The following is a 15,503-nucleotide window of genomic DNA, read 5'->3' as shown; positions in this document are numbered from 1 at the left end:
TTTCAGGAGAGTATCACCTTAGTAGCAGCCAATAATGCCCACTTGTTGCTAAAATCCCTCAAATACCCATGTTGCTTCTCCCCTTCTTTATTCCCAGGGACCCTGGTGGGGAACAGTTACGATTTTGCCAACTCCTGGGCTTTGCACAGTGAAAACAAGCGCTGCAAGAGAGTGCAGTCTCCGAGCAACACCTGCAACATTTCATCTGATGTGGCAGAGAAGGTTGGTGCTGCAAGATGCCATTCTGGTTTCAGTCCTCCACTACCTGAAAGACAACTTGCCTGCTCTTTGGCAGAAGAACAGAAATCAGACACTGTTCTGATTTGGAAGGGACCCACAAAGATCACTGAGTCCAACTCCTGGTGCTGCACAGACACCCACCCCAACAATCCCCCCCAGAGCATCCCTGAGAGTGTTGTCCAAACTCTCCTGGAGCACTGGCAGCCTTGGGGCTGTGACCATTCCCTGGGGAGCCTGTTCAGTGCCCAGCACCCTCTAGGGGAAGAACCTTTCCCTGATATACAGCCTAAACCTGCAACTCCATCCATCCATCCATCCATCCATCCATCCATCCATCCATCCATCCATCCATCCATCCATCCATCCATCCATCCATCCATCCATCCATCCATCCATCCACACCTTCCCCCCACCCCAGCCATTAAACATATAAAGAAAACAACAGCTTGTTTGAGGCTGAAGTGTGACTTACTGCCAAAGAAATGATGATGTTACTTGGGAAAGGTGCATTTCAGTGATTCCTGTAGAATGAGGTAGTTAATTCCCTTTCTGATTGTGTCAGCAGGCAAGTAGCTGTTCTGAAGCCTCTCTGGGCACTGCCTCCTCAAATGATATTTTGTGAATTTGTTGAGTTTATATACTTGAGTCAGCAGAGGAGGGAGATGCTCCAGCCAGGCTGTTTTTGACAGAGGAGATGTTTTCTGTCAGTGTTCCAAAAGCTCTGTGTCACCAGGTTATTTCCCTTCCCAGAAGGATGTTCCTTCAGCTACGTGTACAGATCATGGTGCTGATTTATTGAAGAAACACAGAACTGTTTGCCTTGGCCAACTCTGTGACCCCCTTTGCTGCATCAGCCTTTTTCATCTTGTCTTTTTTAAGTCCAAACAAGTTTCTTCTTTCCCTTAGACAGGGTGTGGATGCATGCAGGTGGTCACCAGCTCAGAGAAGAAAGTAGCTTTGAATTTACTGAAGCATGTGGTGTTAATAGGTTATGACTGTCATGGTAAATTGAACCTTCATCCCTTGAGGGGTTACAGCTGATTCCATGTACTCTGTTGTAAATCAGAATGATTTCCTGGGTGCCAGGTTTAGATTTATACCAGAGTAACTGAGGCCAAAATGTAGTTGTTACTTTCGCACTGAAGTCTTGTATTTGCTAAATTAGACCCAAATAATTTCTCAAGAGTAGTAGCACTTCCTGGAATATGTCTGTTCTCCAGCTACCCTGATTGCTGGCTTCCTGGCTAACTGGAAAAGGCTATAACTAAGAGTTGGACAAAGTTCTGATTCTTTATACTTCCATTCAGCATTTGGATGGGGATGTGTCAGATGTGTTGTGAAATTCAGTGAAAGATGCTCGTGCCCCTCAGCACTTCAGCCTCACTACCTGCCAAACTGGCTGAGGAATTATAGCAGTGATTTCAGGCTGGAAATCTCCAGGTGATGTTTCTTGCTTGGGCAGAGGTGGTTGTGTTTCTGTGGGGTGTTTCTGTCATGGCTGGGGCAGACTGAACACCTGACTTGACTGAAGTTGTGATGCTAACCACCAAAGCATGAGGAGTTCCAACCTGGCTGAGGCTTTTCTAGGGACAGGGTTACTCAACAGGACAGGGAGCCAGGCCAGAGCAGGGACACCAAGGGATCAGAGGGATGGAGCAGTTCTGCTGGGAGGAAAGGCTGAGGTAGTTGGGATTGTTCATCTGGAGAAGAGAAGCTTTGGAATGACCTCACTGTGGCCTTGCAGTGCCTGAAGGGAGCCAAAGGAAAGATGGAGAGAGACTCTTGACAAGGGCCTGGAATGACAGGACAAGGGGCAGTGGCTTCATACTGACAGAGAGCAGGGTTAGATTGGATATTGGGAAGGAATTGTTCCCTGTGAGGGTGGTGAAGCCCTGGCACAGGTTTCCCAGAACAGCTGTGGCTGCCCCATCCCTGGCAGTGTTCCAGGCCAGGCTGGATGGGGCTCTGAGCAACCTGGGATAGTGGAAGGTGTCCCTGCCCATGGCAAGGGGTGGAGGTATGTGATCTTTAAAGTTCCTTCCAACCCAAACCATCCTATGATTCTTTAAATCTCATTACAGCTGTTGTGACTGGTTGTGGTCCCTGGAATTTTATCTGTTCAGATGAATCTAATGTTTGGAAAGTGTCAACATTACAGCTGAGGTTGGGGAGTGGCAGGCAGGGGGAAAACCAGTCTGGTGGGTTGAGTACAACTGATTTCAGTTTTATGCAGATGCTGTTAAATATTGATGCTTTGTGGATAAAGTTTTCTTTCCCACACACTAAATGAAATTATATTCTCTCTCATGTGAGTTCATAAGCTCACAGCATTTAACATTGCCTTAATTTATTCACTATGCAAGAATAAACACAACACTATATTAATAGAAGTCTGGTCAAACAAGTGCCTGCTGAAGAATGTAGGGCTTTTTAATAGTGTGCTTTGTTTGCTTGCCTCAGCTTCAGGAATGTAAATCTCCTTGATCTCCCAGCCTCCCTCCCTGCCAGGCAGTCAGCTGTTAGGTGAACAGCTCTGCTTCAAGGCACTCCTCCCATCCCAGTGCCCCTGCACTGGGTAGGTCTGTGGTTTTCTTTACCCTCTCTGGCCGGCAGCATCCTTGGAGAGATGGCTGCTGGCTTCTTTCAGCAGGAATTGTAGGGACAGGATGAGAGGAAATGGCTTCACCCTGATAGAGAACAGGTTTAGATTGGATATCAGGAATAAATTGTTCCCTGTGAGGATGGTGAGGCCCTGGCACAGGTTGTCCAGAGGAGCTGTGGCTGCCCCATCTCTGGCAGTGTCCAAGTCCAGGCTGGATGGAGCTGTGAGCAACCTGGGATAGTGGAAGGTGTCCCTGGCCCATAACAGGGGATTGGAAATGAATGAGCTTTGAGGTCCCTTGCAACACAAACCATTGGAGGATTCTATGCAGTGGAATCAGAAAGCCCTGCTGCTTCTTTATCTTCAAATCCTAAAAATGTTGAAAAAAGTTTTTGGGAACTTTTTATCTTGTTTAATGGCTCTCTGTGTGAGCTGAAAAGTCTTGAGGCAGCTCACACTCTTACCTCACTGTTGCCATGGCCTTTCCCTGCCCTCCACCTCTAAAACACACACATTTAGTGTGATCACCTGCCTTGCCTTGGGATCCAGAGAACATTCCAAACTGGGCAGTGTTGGAGGGAGGAAGAAAGCCATCCTACCATGCCCTTCCCTCTGCAGTTCATGTTTAGCTACCAAAAAGGAGCCTTGCTGCATTGTCTGATCCAATTTTTCACTGGTTTAGGCTGTTCAACAATGTTCTGCAATTTTCCAGGCTCTAAGATGACCAACAGACCAACATGGGTCTGAAAGTATAAATAGGTGATCTGGAAAACTATAGCAACAAAGCAGCCTTGAAAACAAAAATGTTTATGGTTTAAAGGATTGCAATTGATTCTTGTGTTCTTTTACATTACCTGTATTTCCTAGATTTCACCTCTAATAGAAATGGAGGCCAGAAGCCACTGTATTGTTTCCTTTTTTCTTATCTTACTAGGAAATTATATCTATAGTGTGTTAGATGTGAAAATTATTGAAATTAAAATACAGCTAATTTCTGCTTTTGCTGAAATTCAGCTCTTATTGCAGTTGGTAAGAAACAGTTCCCCCATTATCCCATACAATATTTCTTTATGTAATAAATAGAGATAGCATTCATTCTCAGATCTGAAAACAAGTAGAGATTTTCAGCTTTGGACCATAATTTACTATGTTGGGATCAGAGGCAGGTCCACAAAGGTTTGGAGGTCCATCCCTCTCCCTGGAAGTGTTCAAGGCCAGGTTAGGTGGGGCTTGGAGCAACCAGGTCTAGTGGAAGGTGTTCCTATTCATGGCAGGGGATTGATTGAACTAGAGGCTCTTTAATGCCACCTCCAACCCAAATAATTGTATGCAATATAATAATGCATTACATGGGTGAAAATGAGGCCCACTATATCTAAAATCTCATTTTTCTTCATCAGATTAATCAGCATTTGGGAAAGCAATTTCTTTCAGTTGTTACTTAGTCTGCTCAAAAATACAGGCAGTGTTTGTTGTATTACTGGGATTGGATGCTTTTAATTTGGAAACATGGGAGATCTTTCTCCATTAAATATATTTTCTGAAAAACTTAACCCAGTTATTGAACCAAAATATATCTTTCCTGAGTGTTCTGGAGAAACCCTATCTGCACACAATAGGGTTTAAATTCAAGGGAATGAGAGGATGCCTTTGATTTCTTCTGTTATTTTTTTAGGTTCTCTCTCTTTAATGGTGATTGTTAAGTTGTAGACAAATGCAGTTCATGCAGTAGCAGAAGGAAATGTCACAGAAATGGGAAGAATGTACAAAATTCCACCTCCAGCTCTGTGTGGTGGGCCTGGGGCAGAAAAAAGGTCAGCAAGTTTTGTGGTTGCTGAGGGCTGCCAGTGCCAGGACCCTGCCAACCTGTTTAAAGAAACATTTAAAATAGGACTTGTGCAGTGTGGAGCAGCTTCCATAAGCAGGAATGTTACAGCAGTGGCTGAGGCTGCCAATATCTGATACTCACCCCTGTCCTCTAAACTAAAGATTAAGGACTTCTCTTAGTCCAGCCTGACCAGTAAGTTTTAAAGAAAGGAAGGAGTAAAAATAAAAATAATTTGCAGAATGTTTAAAGTTGGAAGGGAGTCACTGAGTCCAATTCCCTGCTTCCAACAAGGCCAATCTTAGGTCAGGGTGCTCAATGCTAGGTCATCCTAGGTCAGGCTGCTTATCCACTCACATTTTAAATGTCTCCAAAGGTGATGGTTGTATACCCTCTCTTTGACTGCTCCCATGGTGAATTTTGGTCTTTTTGTTTCTATTTGAATTTACCCATATTTTAGCTTATTTTTCATGATAGTTAAGATATGTCTGAAAGATGGGGAAATTTCAGCTCGAAGTTTTTGCTTTAAGTCACTGGAAAACCTGACAAAATTTGAATGGCAAAATGTCTTTACATAGAGAAAATGAACTGTTGCTTTTCAACATATATCACTTGGTTTCTAGGTAATCAGCTGGAGCCCAGCCTTTAACTATGCTGTTAGTGAACAAATCCAAGACCAAAAAACTAGAGGAAAAATGGGTTAATTTTTTTGGTGTGTAATCTTTATTTTTTAAGTCGCTTTCCTATCTAAAATGTTTATTTTAGTGGAATGTACAGTTTGAGTTTTGCTGTTTGAATTGTATTAACAGGCTATTACCTTAAGAAACTTCATTAGCTCAGCCCCTAAATGGGTTGTTGCATATACTGGTTTTCTGCTGCACTTGATACTATCTGGATCAAGGCTTTGATCCAGGAGTTGCTCTACTGCTCCATCCTCTGAATGGCTCTGGGCTCATTTTTGGTTTTATCAGTTTCATCTCCAAGCACTGCTTTAATAGCTTTCTTGGCTGCTCCTGTTGTTGCTACTTCCACCCTTAGGGTACTTTTTCAGCTTTTTTGTACTGTGAGTCTTAGAGCAGCACCAACCATCTTTTATGTAGTTCCTGCTCTCCCCTTCCAGTCTTTTTGTTTCTTTTCCCATCTGATTCAGCGTGGTGGGTGCTATCAGGGCATCAGAATCATCCCAGAATAGAGCTTAATTTCTGATTTTCACCATGTCCAGTTCTCAGTTAGTGCTGTTTTAAGTGCCCTGAGTCCTTTCTCAGAAAGCTCAAAACCTCTTTGCACATATTCCCTGAGCCCTTTGCTGAACTTGGAATACATTCCCAATGGACTAGACATTTCTGGTTGATTTGTTTTCACAAGCAAGAAATTCTGTCTTGGCTCAGACATGTACTAGCTCGAGTTGATCACCTGAACCAAATAGCTTTCAACCAAGATAAAAAGGTATTTTCTACTCAGCAGTTTTCCTATGCAGGCACCACAGCTGCCATTAAGAGAAGGCATCTTGATTTTTTTTTTTCCTGTGTGTTGTTTTTTGCTCTCCATTTTTCACCTCCTAGAAAATGAGAAAACAAGATGCTTTTAAATTTTTTTTTAATTTTTATTTTTTATTTAACACAGCATCTTATATGTGCTGTTACCTCAGATACATGTAAAGTTTTTCAGAAGTAATGAATTGCAACTGTGAACCACTCTGAAGAATATTTCCCCCCTTCTAACCACTGAGCAACTGCAAAATACAGCATGGTTACATTTGATACATAAAACACTGACAAATAAGTAGAAAAAGTTATGTTCCAACTATTTGTTGTGCTGGGGTTGTATCATAAAACCTGTTTTTCACTTACCAGAACTCAGTGCCATCCTTTCAGAAAGTTGCACTGAGAACCTCAGACTCATTGAACCGAGATGTAATGTGCACAAAAGAGTTTATTTGGGAGCCTCCCCTGAAAAGCTTAGTCATACAGTAAGTTTTCCTTAGGTTTTGTTTCACATACAGTTAAGTTTGAAAGAAGGGGTCTTGATACCCTCGTCCCATCTCCTGTGCTGTCCTCCCCTCACACTGGCTGTCACCACACTGATTTCACTCAGGAGAAGAGCAGAACAAATTGCTTTTCTTCCCTGGGCTATTGTTCTCCTATTTATCTGAGCTAAATTGACCTGTTGTGCTTTGGACAAGCCAGCAGGAGCGACAGGAACGTGTGGCCAGAAGTAGAAAACAAATTTCATTCCCGGGATTTCAGACAGACTCAATCTTTCCCTCTGGCACCTGCTCTGGTTGCTTGTTATCCAAAAGATTGTCTGGTTGTTTTTCTTCCTACATACCTCAGTTCCTCTCTGTTGCTGTGTGCATCTTCCTGGGAATCCAGGCACCGCCCAGTTTTTTCTGGGAAGCCAAAGGAGGCAGGATGCCTCCATCTTTTTCCCTGTTTCTGTGTGAAACATCCCTTATGTGATGCTCCATTCTATAATAATCAGTATATTAATGTATTAATGGATGTGGTGAATAAATGAGTAGAGCTCACTATTAGCTCTTGACTATTATTAACTCCATGGTGATGTTAAATAAGAGCTGTAATGTTGTTCAACAGCAGTGCTGACGGTGTGTTTGGAAAAGTTGAATTTTCCTTTCCCACAGGAAGTAATTTTGTCTCCTTTGCTCTCTCTCTGTCCCGTTGTCCCTCACTTCTCCTGCAGGACGTCCTGGAAACCTGCCAGCTGCTGAGCACATCTGTGACCTTCTCGCGGTGCCACCATCGGGTGGATGCCGAGCCCTATGTCAGCCTCTGTGAAAGGGACATCTGTGCCTGTCCCCAGGGTGTGGACTGTCACTGCCCCGCCTTCCTGGAGTACGCCCGGAGCTGCGCTCACCAAGGAGTGGTTCTGGAGGGCTGGCCTGAAGAGAGCTCCTGCAGTAAGCTGGCACTTTTATTCCTAGGCTGCTCATCCCCAATAAGATCGTGACTGTCTTGCAGATTTATGTCCTGCAGCTGGTGGTTTTTTAGGAGGCTGGTTCATTTAGAGGAAGTGACTTTGCTCACTTCCCCTCTCAGCTCTCCATCACCCATCTTTTTTTCTAGAAGTTTTTGTCCCCAAGGCAATATTGTTTGAACTGTATGTAAAGAAGAGACTGAGCTGTTACATGTCCCATCACAGTGTACACAGGCAGTAAAGGCTTATTTGTTACACAAGGATGTTTAGGTGCTATTTCACACATGGATCAGATGTATGATATTTTCCAGCCTGTATTTTTAAGTCAGCATCTTTGTGAAATGCTCTCTAATGTTTTTGCATAAAGACAATTGCTTCACCCTTTATTTGATTGAAGCAATTACCTTAAAATTGAGACGTTGCCTTTTCTAAGCCAATTTTTGTGAGGTTAGAGATCCTGATTGCATTTGAACTGCTGCCTTTATTAGCCCAATTTTGCTGAGTTCAGAAGTCCTGATTGCATCTGTGCTGAGGTTTTGTATCAAGGAAGTGCAGAGACTGAGATGGATTGTGTTTATAGAGGAAAAGTCATGTTTGCACCTACTGCTGATACCTCCACTGGAGAACAATGGTTTCATACAGAGCATTCAAAAAAAACCCAAAAATTAAAAATCCACTAATATCATGTTCTCGGTGATTTTTCTCATTTATATTTGTTATAAGAAAGGACAATTTCCTTGACATGTTTGTGCAAATTGATTTCATGGAATAAATTGATTTGGACTGACAACACTTGGTTCTCTGGTAAAGACATTCTGCTATTGGCCACTGAAGAAAACTGCCTTCAGACTGTGGTTAGGGCAGCAAGATGATGCCAGCTACTTGTTCTAGGGATTGTACAGTCTGAGTTCTAGCAGTAATTTATTACCTTTCCATTGGGACATGAAAGGTATCTATTAAAGCTCATCTTCCTTGCTCAGGGTGTGAGCCAGAGGATCCATTTTTGCTGGGGCTCTTTGTAAGTCTGATTAAAAGGCTCAAGTGAAATGAGCCTTTCTGTGATCCCAGGGGCTTTAGAGCTCATTTCTAACCCTTGAATTCAAGAACCACACTTTGATTTTTTTTTTTTTTTTTTTTTTTTCTCCTGAGTCAGGAAAGAGGGAAGCATCCCACTGCCACATCAGGAGCTTAATTTTCTATCACCTTTTGTCTGTGCTATGGTGCTTTCTCAGGAGATGAAGAAGAAGATGATGATGGAGGTTTGGAATGCTCTGCTATGTGGGAAGGGCTCTAGTGCTGGGCACACTTTGTGAGTTGGTGCCTGAGCCCAGGGCATGATCACTCATCATTTCCCTCCCACCTCTTCAGCAGAGGATTTGCTTGGAAAGGGCAGGCTCTAACCTTTTCTTCCCACTCACACCCCCACAGTCTTGTAGGGCATGGTGTGTGTATACATTGAAGAGAAGGAATGTCTGTAACAGAGTGTGTTTGCATAATGGCCTGGCCTAGATAATGGTAGCAGTGGAGATAGTGTGGTATGGATGTTATCCTCAGCTGTTGGTCCTCTGGAAGAAGGAGGATGGGATTTCAGAGTCTTAACTGTCTCCTGGTTTTCCCTGGAAACACCAAAAAGGAGAATTTCACAAATGAGTTGAGTAAGTGCATGGCTTAAAAGTACAAAACTCCTCTCTAAATTGCTTAGATACTGTTCCAAAACTTCTCCCCAGGTTTGATTATTCTTACTGCACTTGGGTTTAGTTTTTGAGACTCATTTTATTAGAAAACAGATTGGCTTTAATCTCTGAGTATTTACTATGCCACCTGACAGATGATGATATTACAGCAAATTAAAAATCAAATGTTTCTTAAAATGTTCTACTTCTAAAAAAGAAATAATAATTTGGAAGCTAACATGACCTTTTGTGCCTCTGTGGTTCATCCTTTGATAATGAAGGGATTTGTTGATTTAAGAGTTATTGAGGAATTTGCATTTCTAATTTCTTTTAATTGTTTCAGGGCCGAGATGTCCAGTTGGCATGGAATATAAGGAGTGTGTATCACCATGTGCCAAAACCTGCCAGAGCCTGAATATCAATGAAGTGTGTCATGGACAATGTGTTGATGGCTGCAGCTGCCCTGGTAATTTATTTACTGGGTTATTTACAGAGAAACATTTGGCAGTCAAGCTACCTATTTTATTGGAAGAAGGAAAGCTGTGTCTTCCCTTAAATTTTCTTGAAAATCAGAAAGGCTTCTTTTTTTTTCTGGGAGCATGCCCTAGAATAATCCAGTTTCTGTAGTGCCTGTAAGCTCACTCCGTGAAAGGGCCATTTTTCAGAGCCAGCTAAAAAGTAAATGTTTCTGTGAAATTTAGTACCAACTAATATTCCAGGATTGCCTTTATTTCTTGGTGAGGGACTGCTTGCCTTGATGTACTCCTGAATTGCTTGGGTTAGAGACAAATACAGTTAGGGGAAGAAACAGCAGAGAATAAATACACTGAAGGAATTTCTTGCAGAAAAACTGTACATGTAAAGCTTGCACTGCAATTTCAAAGGTCTTCATCATTTAGGTGAATAATTTAATTTATTGTTGAATCTTCCATACAGGAAATTTGATTGGATTAAAAGGAACAGTCCACCCACACCAATCTTCCATTTCTGTCTGTTGTACTTAAAGCAACTGCAGGATAAGAGCTTGATTCCTGCCTCCAAAGCTCCATATGCTTCCATTTCTAGCTGTTTCTTTTTTTCTGTTTGATTTTGTTGGGTGCTTTGTTTGTTCTGAGTAGAAATATCTGTGCATTTCACCCTGTCTGGGCTTTGTGAGTGCACTGAGGTGTTTAGTGTCCCCTTGTACAAGATGCCAAGTGTGATGGAGATTTGCAGAGCTCTGCTTTCCAAAACAGGGCAATGATGACAATGTCAGCCTCATTTGAGGAGTCACTACATTCAGGGTTTGATAGTTTCCCATTCAGCTGCCAGCCTCTTCCTTGCTAGAGGTTCAAATGAGTGGCAGGACCTGCTCAGGTGATGTAACCAGACTCTGGAGATTATTTTGTTGTGAAGGATCCAGCTACTGTATTTGTGCAGTCCTGGAAGTGTTGGAGAGAGCTGAAGGAGATGAATCCACTGGCTGCACAAGGGCTCTTGCTGTATTTTTCCTTTGGTGGATGCATTGGTCTGTTCAGCATGGGAAAGATCTAAGGAGAGAGGAACTGAGGAGCAGGGAAGCAGGAGCTCAACAGAAAGGGTAAAAGGGCATGAGAATAACAATCAGCAGTTCAAAACTTTTACTGCTGTTTGTTGCACAGCCAGAAGGGAAGAATCTGAATTTGAGCTTGACAGAAAACTAGGAGGATCTGACAGAAGGATTTTTGGTGAGGATTCTACCTTCACTTAGCTTCCCCCCAGTGCACCAAGTGAAACAGGATCTGAAGGATCGTTGACAAATGTCTTCATTCTTTTTTATTTTTTTTTCTCCTCTGTTAAATGCCCTTCATAGTTACATTAATTGCTGTAAATGGAATTACTCTTGCCAGGAAAAAAGACAGGCATTCTGTTTTCTTGTGCTCTCTGGAGAGCCACAGCACTCTTAAATGCTCAGATCTTGTTGTGATTCTCTCTCACTGGAGGTACTTTCTCAACGGCCAAGATCTTTCCAGGCAGCTCTATGGGAGGAATAGAAAGGAGACTTACCTGTGTCTCACTGTCAGTGATGACTGGTGCTGCTAAGGAAAAGAGCCAAAATCTCTGCAGGCAATTGGAAGGAGTCCCTCAAAGAGAAGGGAGAGGGTTGTTCAAGAAAATAACTGTTTTGCCACAGCAGCTCTTTTGAAAATGGGGGAGTATCAACTCTCTCTCAACACAGGGACTGAATAGAAAGCACTATAAACTAGCAATAGAAGCAAGGACAAGTTTCTACCTTAGAAAAATATCTCATAACTCTTTTGTGCCTCTGTTTATCCTTGGAAGATAAAGAACTCTATAGAACAGTTAATTATAGTTATGTAATATGGAAACCTCAGCAGCTGGACCCAAGTTGGGAAGTCGGCCCTTTTGCTTTTTTGCCTCTGCAGAAGTTCAGAAGTGGCTTTTTTGTCTCAGATCCTCTCTGCTAGACTTGCATAATGTCCAAATCTATTTCTTCATTTCCCACTTTGTCTCATCTTTGGTTTTCCTATGACAAGTACAAGACCTGTGTGGACACCCTTTACTGCAGCCACTGAAGTTCATGGTTTTTCCAACAGTCAGGTCCCAGATCAGCTCCTATTAACTTTGATTGTGTTCCCTGTGTTTGATTTGCCTATGTCCCAACATGTGTTCTGGACCTAAGGATGTGCTAAGCAAAGAGCTTTTCTGGGAGCACCAGGAATGCTTTGAGGGAGAGGCAGCAGCAGAAGGAAAGCACACACCTGCCCGTGGGGCTTTTTGGCAAACCTTAATCCTTTTTATTGCTGTCTGTGACTAAGCATGGCTAATAATGCATATGAAGTCTTGGCAAAGCGTACGAAGAGCAAGAAAATCTGATTGTATTTGTGTTTCTGTCCCTGTGTGTGTGACATGGGTGACTGATGCTACCTGACCTATCCAGAGGGGCTGCTCCTTGATGGTGAACACTGCATTGAAAGCTCTGACTGCTCCTGCATCCACTCTGGAAAACATTATCCTCCTGGCTTCACCATCTCCCAGGACTGCAACTCATGGTAAACCCTTGTGCTGCTGTGTGGTTGCTGTAGATAAGTGCTACACACTAGTCAGTGACTGTTTTGCATTATCTTTCTTGAACTATCTCTACCTTTAAAGTATTTCCTTTCACTGGTGAAGGACTTGGTCTCTTATTGGAATTGCCTGCCCCTTCCAAGAAGTGAGCTGCTCACAAAAGCAAAATCAGCTCTGTTTTTAAAGGGATATTTGATCTGATAGAACAATATGAAGGTCACACTCCTTCAAAGAGCAGAGAACTACCTGTTTCCTGTGGATAAGACAGACCAGCAGGTTCCCATGTCTGGGTAGTGTCAGCAGCGATGTCTTTGTTTTGACTTCCTACATGTATTTAACCTCTAAATCCCATTTCTTTCCAAGAGGAGTTAGCCTAAGGCACGTCCTTGGAACTTGTCACAGGGCTAATGAGTCTTCCTATCTTGGCTCACAATTTTTCTTTCACTCCTGAGTACAAGACTGGAGGGGAAAACCAGCACTTTAAAGAAAGGAAGGGGAATTAGTCACTCATCTGGTTTTGTGTTCAGTGTGGACATATTTGTACAAGGAGTCTGGACAACTCTTTACTCAGAGGTTTCCAATTAGAGCACAGAAGGAGGGCTCAGTGAAGACCATGGCATGCAGAAGAAAGGTTTGTCATCATCCCTGTTAATCAGAAGCTTTTAGTTACCTTCACCACATGTCCCAGAACACAAACCATAGTCATGACATTAGCATTTTGTCTTTTTCCCTGGAGTCCTCTGCAGCTTTGAGCTTGACCACATTGTTCAACCTTGGTGCTCTTGGGAGATGAGTGTAACCTGACAGGCTGGGGTTTTTATTGCTTGTGTTTTGTTATTGCTTCCTGTTATGCAAACTTGATGCTGCTGTGGAGAATATCATTCCATTGACTCTGCATTTAACATCCTCAATAATCTGCCTCCCCACAAATGGTTTTCAAGGGCTGGGTTAATTAAAGGAATGAGAAGAATATAGTATCTCTTAAAACAAGGAGTGCAGAGAGGCTTGTGGGGGACACTGGGGATGATGACAGCGGGGGAGTTTGATGTAAGAAGAAACAAAGGGGGATATATTTATTTAAAGGTTAATGAGAGAACTTTCACTGCCTAAAGATGGGCTGTGAAGAGGATGGGGCCAAAATCTTCTCAGAGGCAAACAGCAAAAGGTTATGAAGCAATGGACACAAGCTGCAAAGGAAATTCTGTTTTGACACAAAAATTCTTCTCCCTTCCCCAGTGCTGTACTGGGACAGCTGCTCAGAGAGGCTGTGTGAGTTCATCTTGGATATTTCTAAAGTCAAATGGGCAAGATTCTCACCCATCTGATCCAACTTTGTCATTGCTTTCTCTGAGTTGGGGATTGTAGTAAATGATTTTTCTTGAAGTCCCTTCAAATATTTTTTTCCTGTGATTCTGTTGTATTTATAGATATACCTTGAGAACATCATTGAACTCATTCCACATCAGTGGGATATAGCTGAAAACTCCATTAAACCCAGAACTTTAGCAGGGAAGAATAGAAGTTCTTGAGTTCTGCAACCACACCCATTCATATTACCATCACTTGCTGTCAAAATATGGGAAGAAGGGATGAATACAATAAGAAATGAGGTTATGGGAGATGGAAGGGATGTTGGGGTCTGATCTAACTTCCCTAGGACAGGTGACCATTTTCAGTTTTTTGGGAAAAATGTACAACAGAAGATGTATATTCCTGTACTCTTGCCTAACTTGCTACTATCTCTTTCCTAGCATTTGTCGACGTGGCACATGGATCTGCAGTAATGGGGAATGCCCAGGTATGTTTGCTTTACTCTTTTCAAGTTTTGACAAGCAGGCTTTGCCTACAACCCTCCAACTCACACCCCACTTACATTGTTTTTTTACCCCAAACCTCAAATCTTTGTTCTTCCTTGCTCACTCCAGTACAATGCAGTTGGGATCCTACTTTTAAGTTGTTCTCCTGAGACAAGTCAGACATTGCCCTGTGTGGTTTATGTGTAGCAATAAAAAAAATCCTGTTTGATGGGAAGTCCAGTTCCTGCTCTGATTACTTAGTTTGCCAATTATAAGGGCTTGTGTGTTGAGAGGATTGGCTTCCAGGCAGAGTTGGCTCCTCTTGCTCCTTCTTACATCAAACTCCCCTGCTGTCATCATCCCCAGTGTCCTTCACTCCTGGCTTCTTTTGACCAGGTACAATTTCTCATTGTACCTTATGGACCATGGCAATTCCCTCATAGTCATGTTGTGGGTGAAGGAGCTACACCCTAGGGAGAAACTGGCTGCCCTGCCTTCCATGGGTGCTGGCAGATTGGAGAGGCAGTTCTGCAGATGCAGACCAGGGTTATGGCTGGACAAGAAAAGAGCAGATTTGGGGACTTTGGTGGTTTTTTGTTGAGATGAGACTGTGCAACTTTCACAAATCAGGGGAATTGCAACAGTCTTAAGGTGTTCTATTAAAAAGTCTGTCTTTTCCTGGAAACATGAATCTTGCCTGACCCATCAATGCTCCATTTCCTCCTGCTTTAAGCCAAAAGAACACTTTCAGTTCAGCACTTAAAGAAGAGGATGGGGGGATGGTGTATGCAAATACTCAAAACGGAGATGGCCTTTTTAGTGAGCTGTCCCCTGTGCTTTTTGATTAAGGATCTCTCCAAGTGCAGGGAATCTCGCTGTCAAGGACACAGCCCAGGCTCATTTGTTGCATCTTTTAGCTAATGGGCAGCCACATGATTACAGACAACAAATAGGTGCTTTTCTAACTTCAGTATTTCCTTAAGTTATATAAGTTATGTCCTTACTCTCCAGGCTGCGATGAATAATCCATGGGCCAAATTTGTGTCCATAACTCTGGCCACATTTTCTTCATAGTGATTATAGAAGTGAAGATAAGCCTGGTATTGAGGCTTGCAAACAAATGTTGATATCCAGCTCTTTGCAAGAGGCAATATAACATTGCAGCCTTTTTCTGAATTGGGAAGCTGTCCCAAATGAGCAGAAGTGGAAAGAAAGGTGGCTTATTTGTGTACCTTCTGCCAATGTATCTAAATCAGTTTTTTTCTGGGTCTTGTTAAAGACGAATGTTGTATATCTGCAACTGTTGTACATGTGCCTGCTAAAAACTCTATAAACTGTACTGAGACACTATGGGAGGGCAGCAAAGCCTCCCAGAGTAGCCAAAT

At 42.7% G+C, this 15,503-nt stretch overlaps 1 protein-coding gene across 1 annotated transcript in view; it reads left to right on the top strand.

The window, feature by feature from the left end:
* The window catches only part of VWF (von Willebrand factor), a 119,440-nt gene that overhangs the window by 11,395 nt on the left and 92,542 nt on the right, over window positions 1-15,503 (top strand). The window contains exons 6-10 of the mRNA XM_079303773.1: window positions 98-222; window positions 7,368-7,584; window positions 9,618-9,740; window positions 12,195-12,306; window positions 14,074-14,120. Coding sequence (XP_079159899.1) covers window positions 98-222; window positions 7,368-7,584; window positions 9,618-9,740; window positions 12,195-12,306; window positions 14,074-14,120 — 624 coding nt within the window. The remainder of the gene's footprint in view (window positions 1-97; window positions 223-7,367; window positions 7,585-9,617; window positions 9,741-12,194; window positions 12,307-14,073; window positions 14,121-15,503) is intronic.

The sequence above is a fragment of the Erithacus rubecula genome (assembly GCF_903797595.1).
Source record: "Erithacus rubecula genome assembly, chromosome: 4".
NCBI classification, from domain to species: domain Eukaryota; kingdom Metazoa; phylum Chordata; class Aves; order Passeriformes; family Muscicapidae; genus Erithacus; species Erithacus rubecula.
Note: the sequence above shows the minus strand (reverse complement) of the source record. Positions and strands in the feature narration are given on the sequence as shown.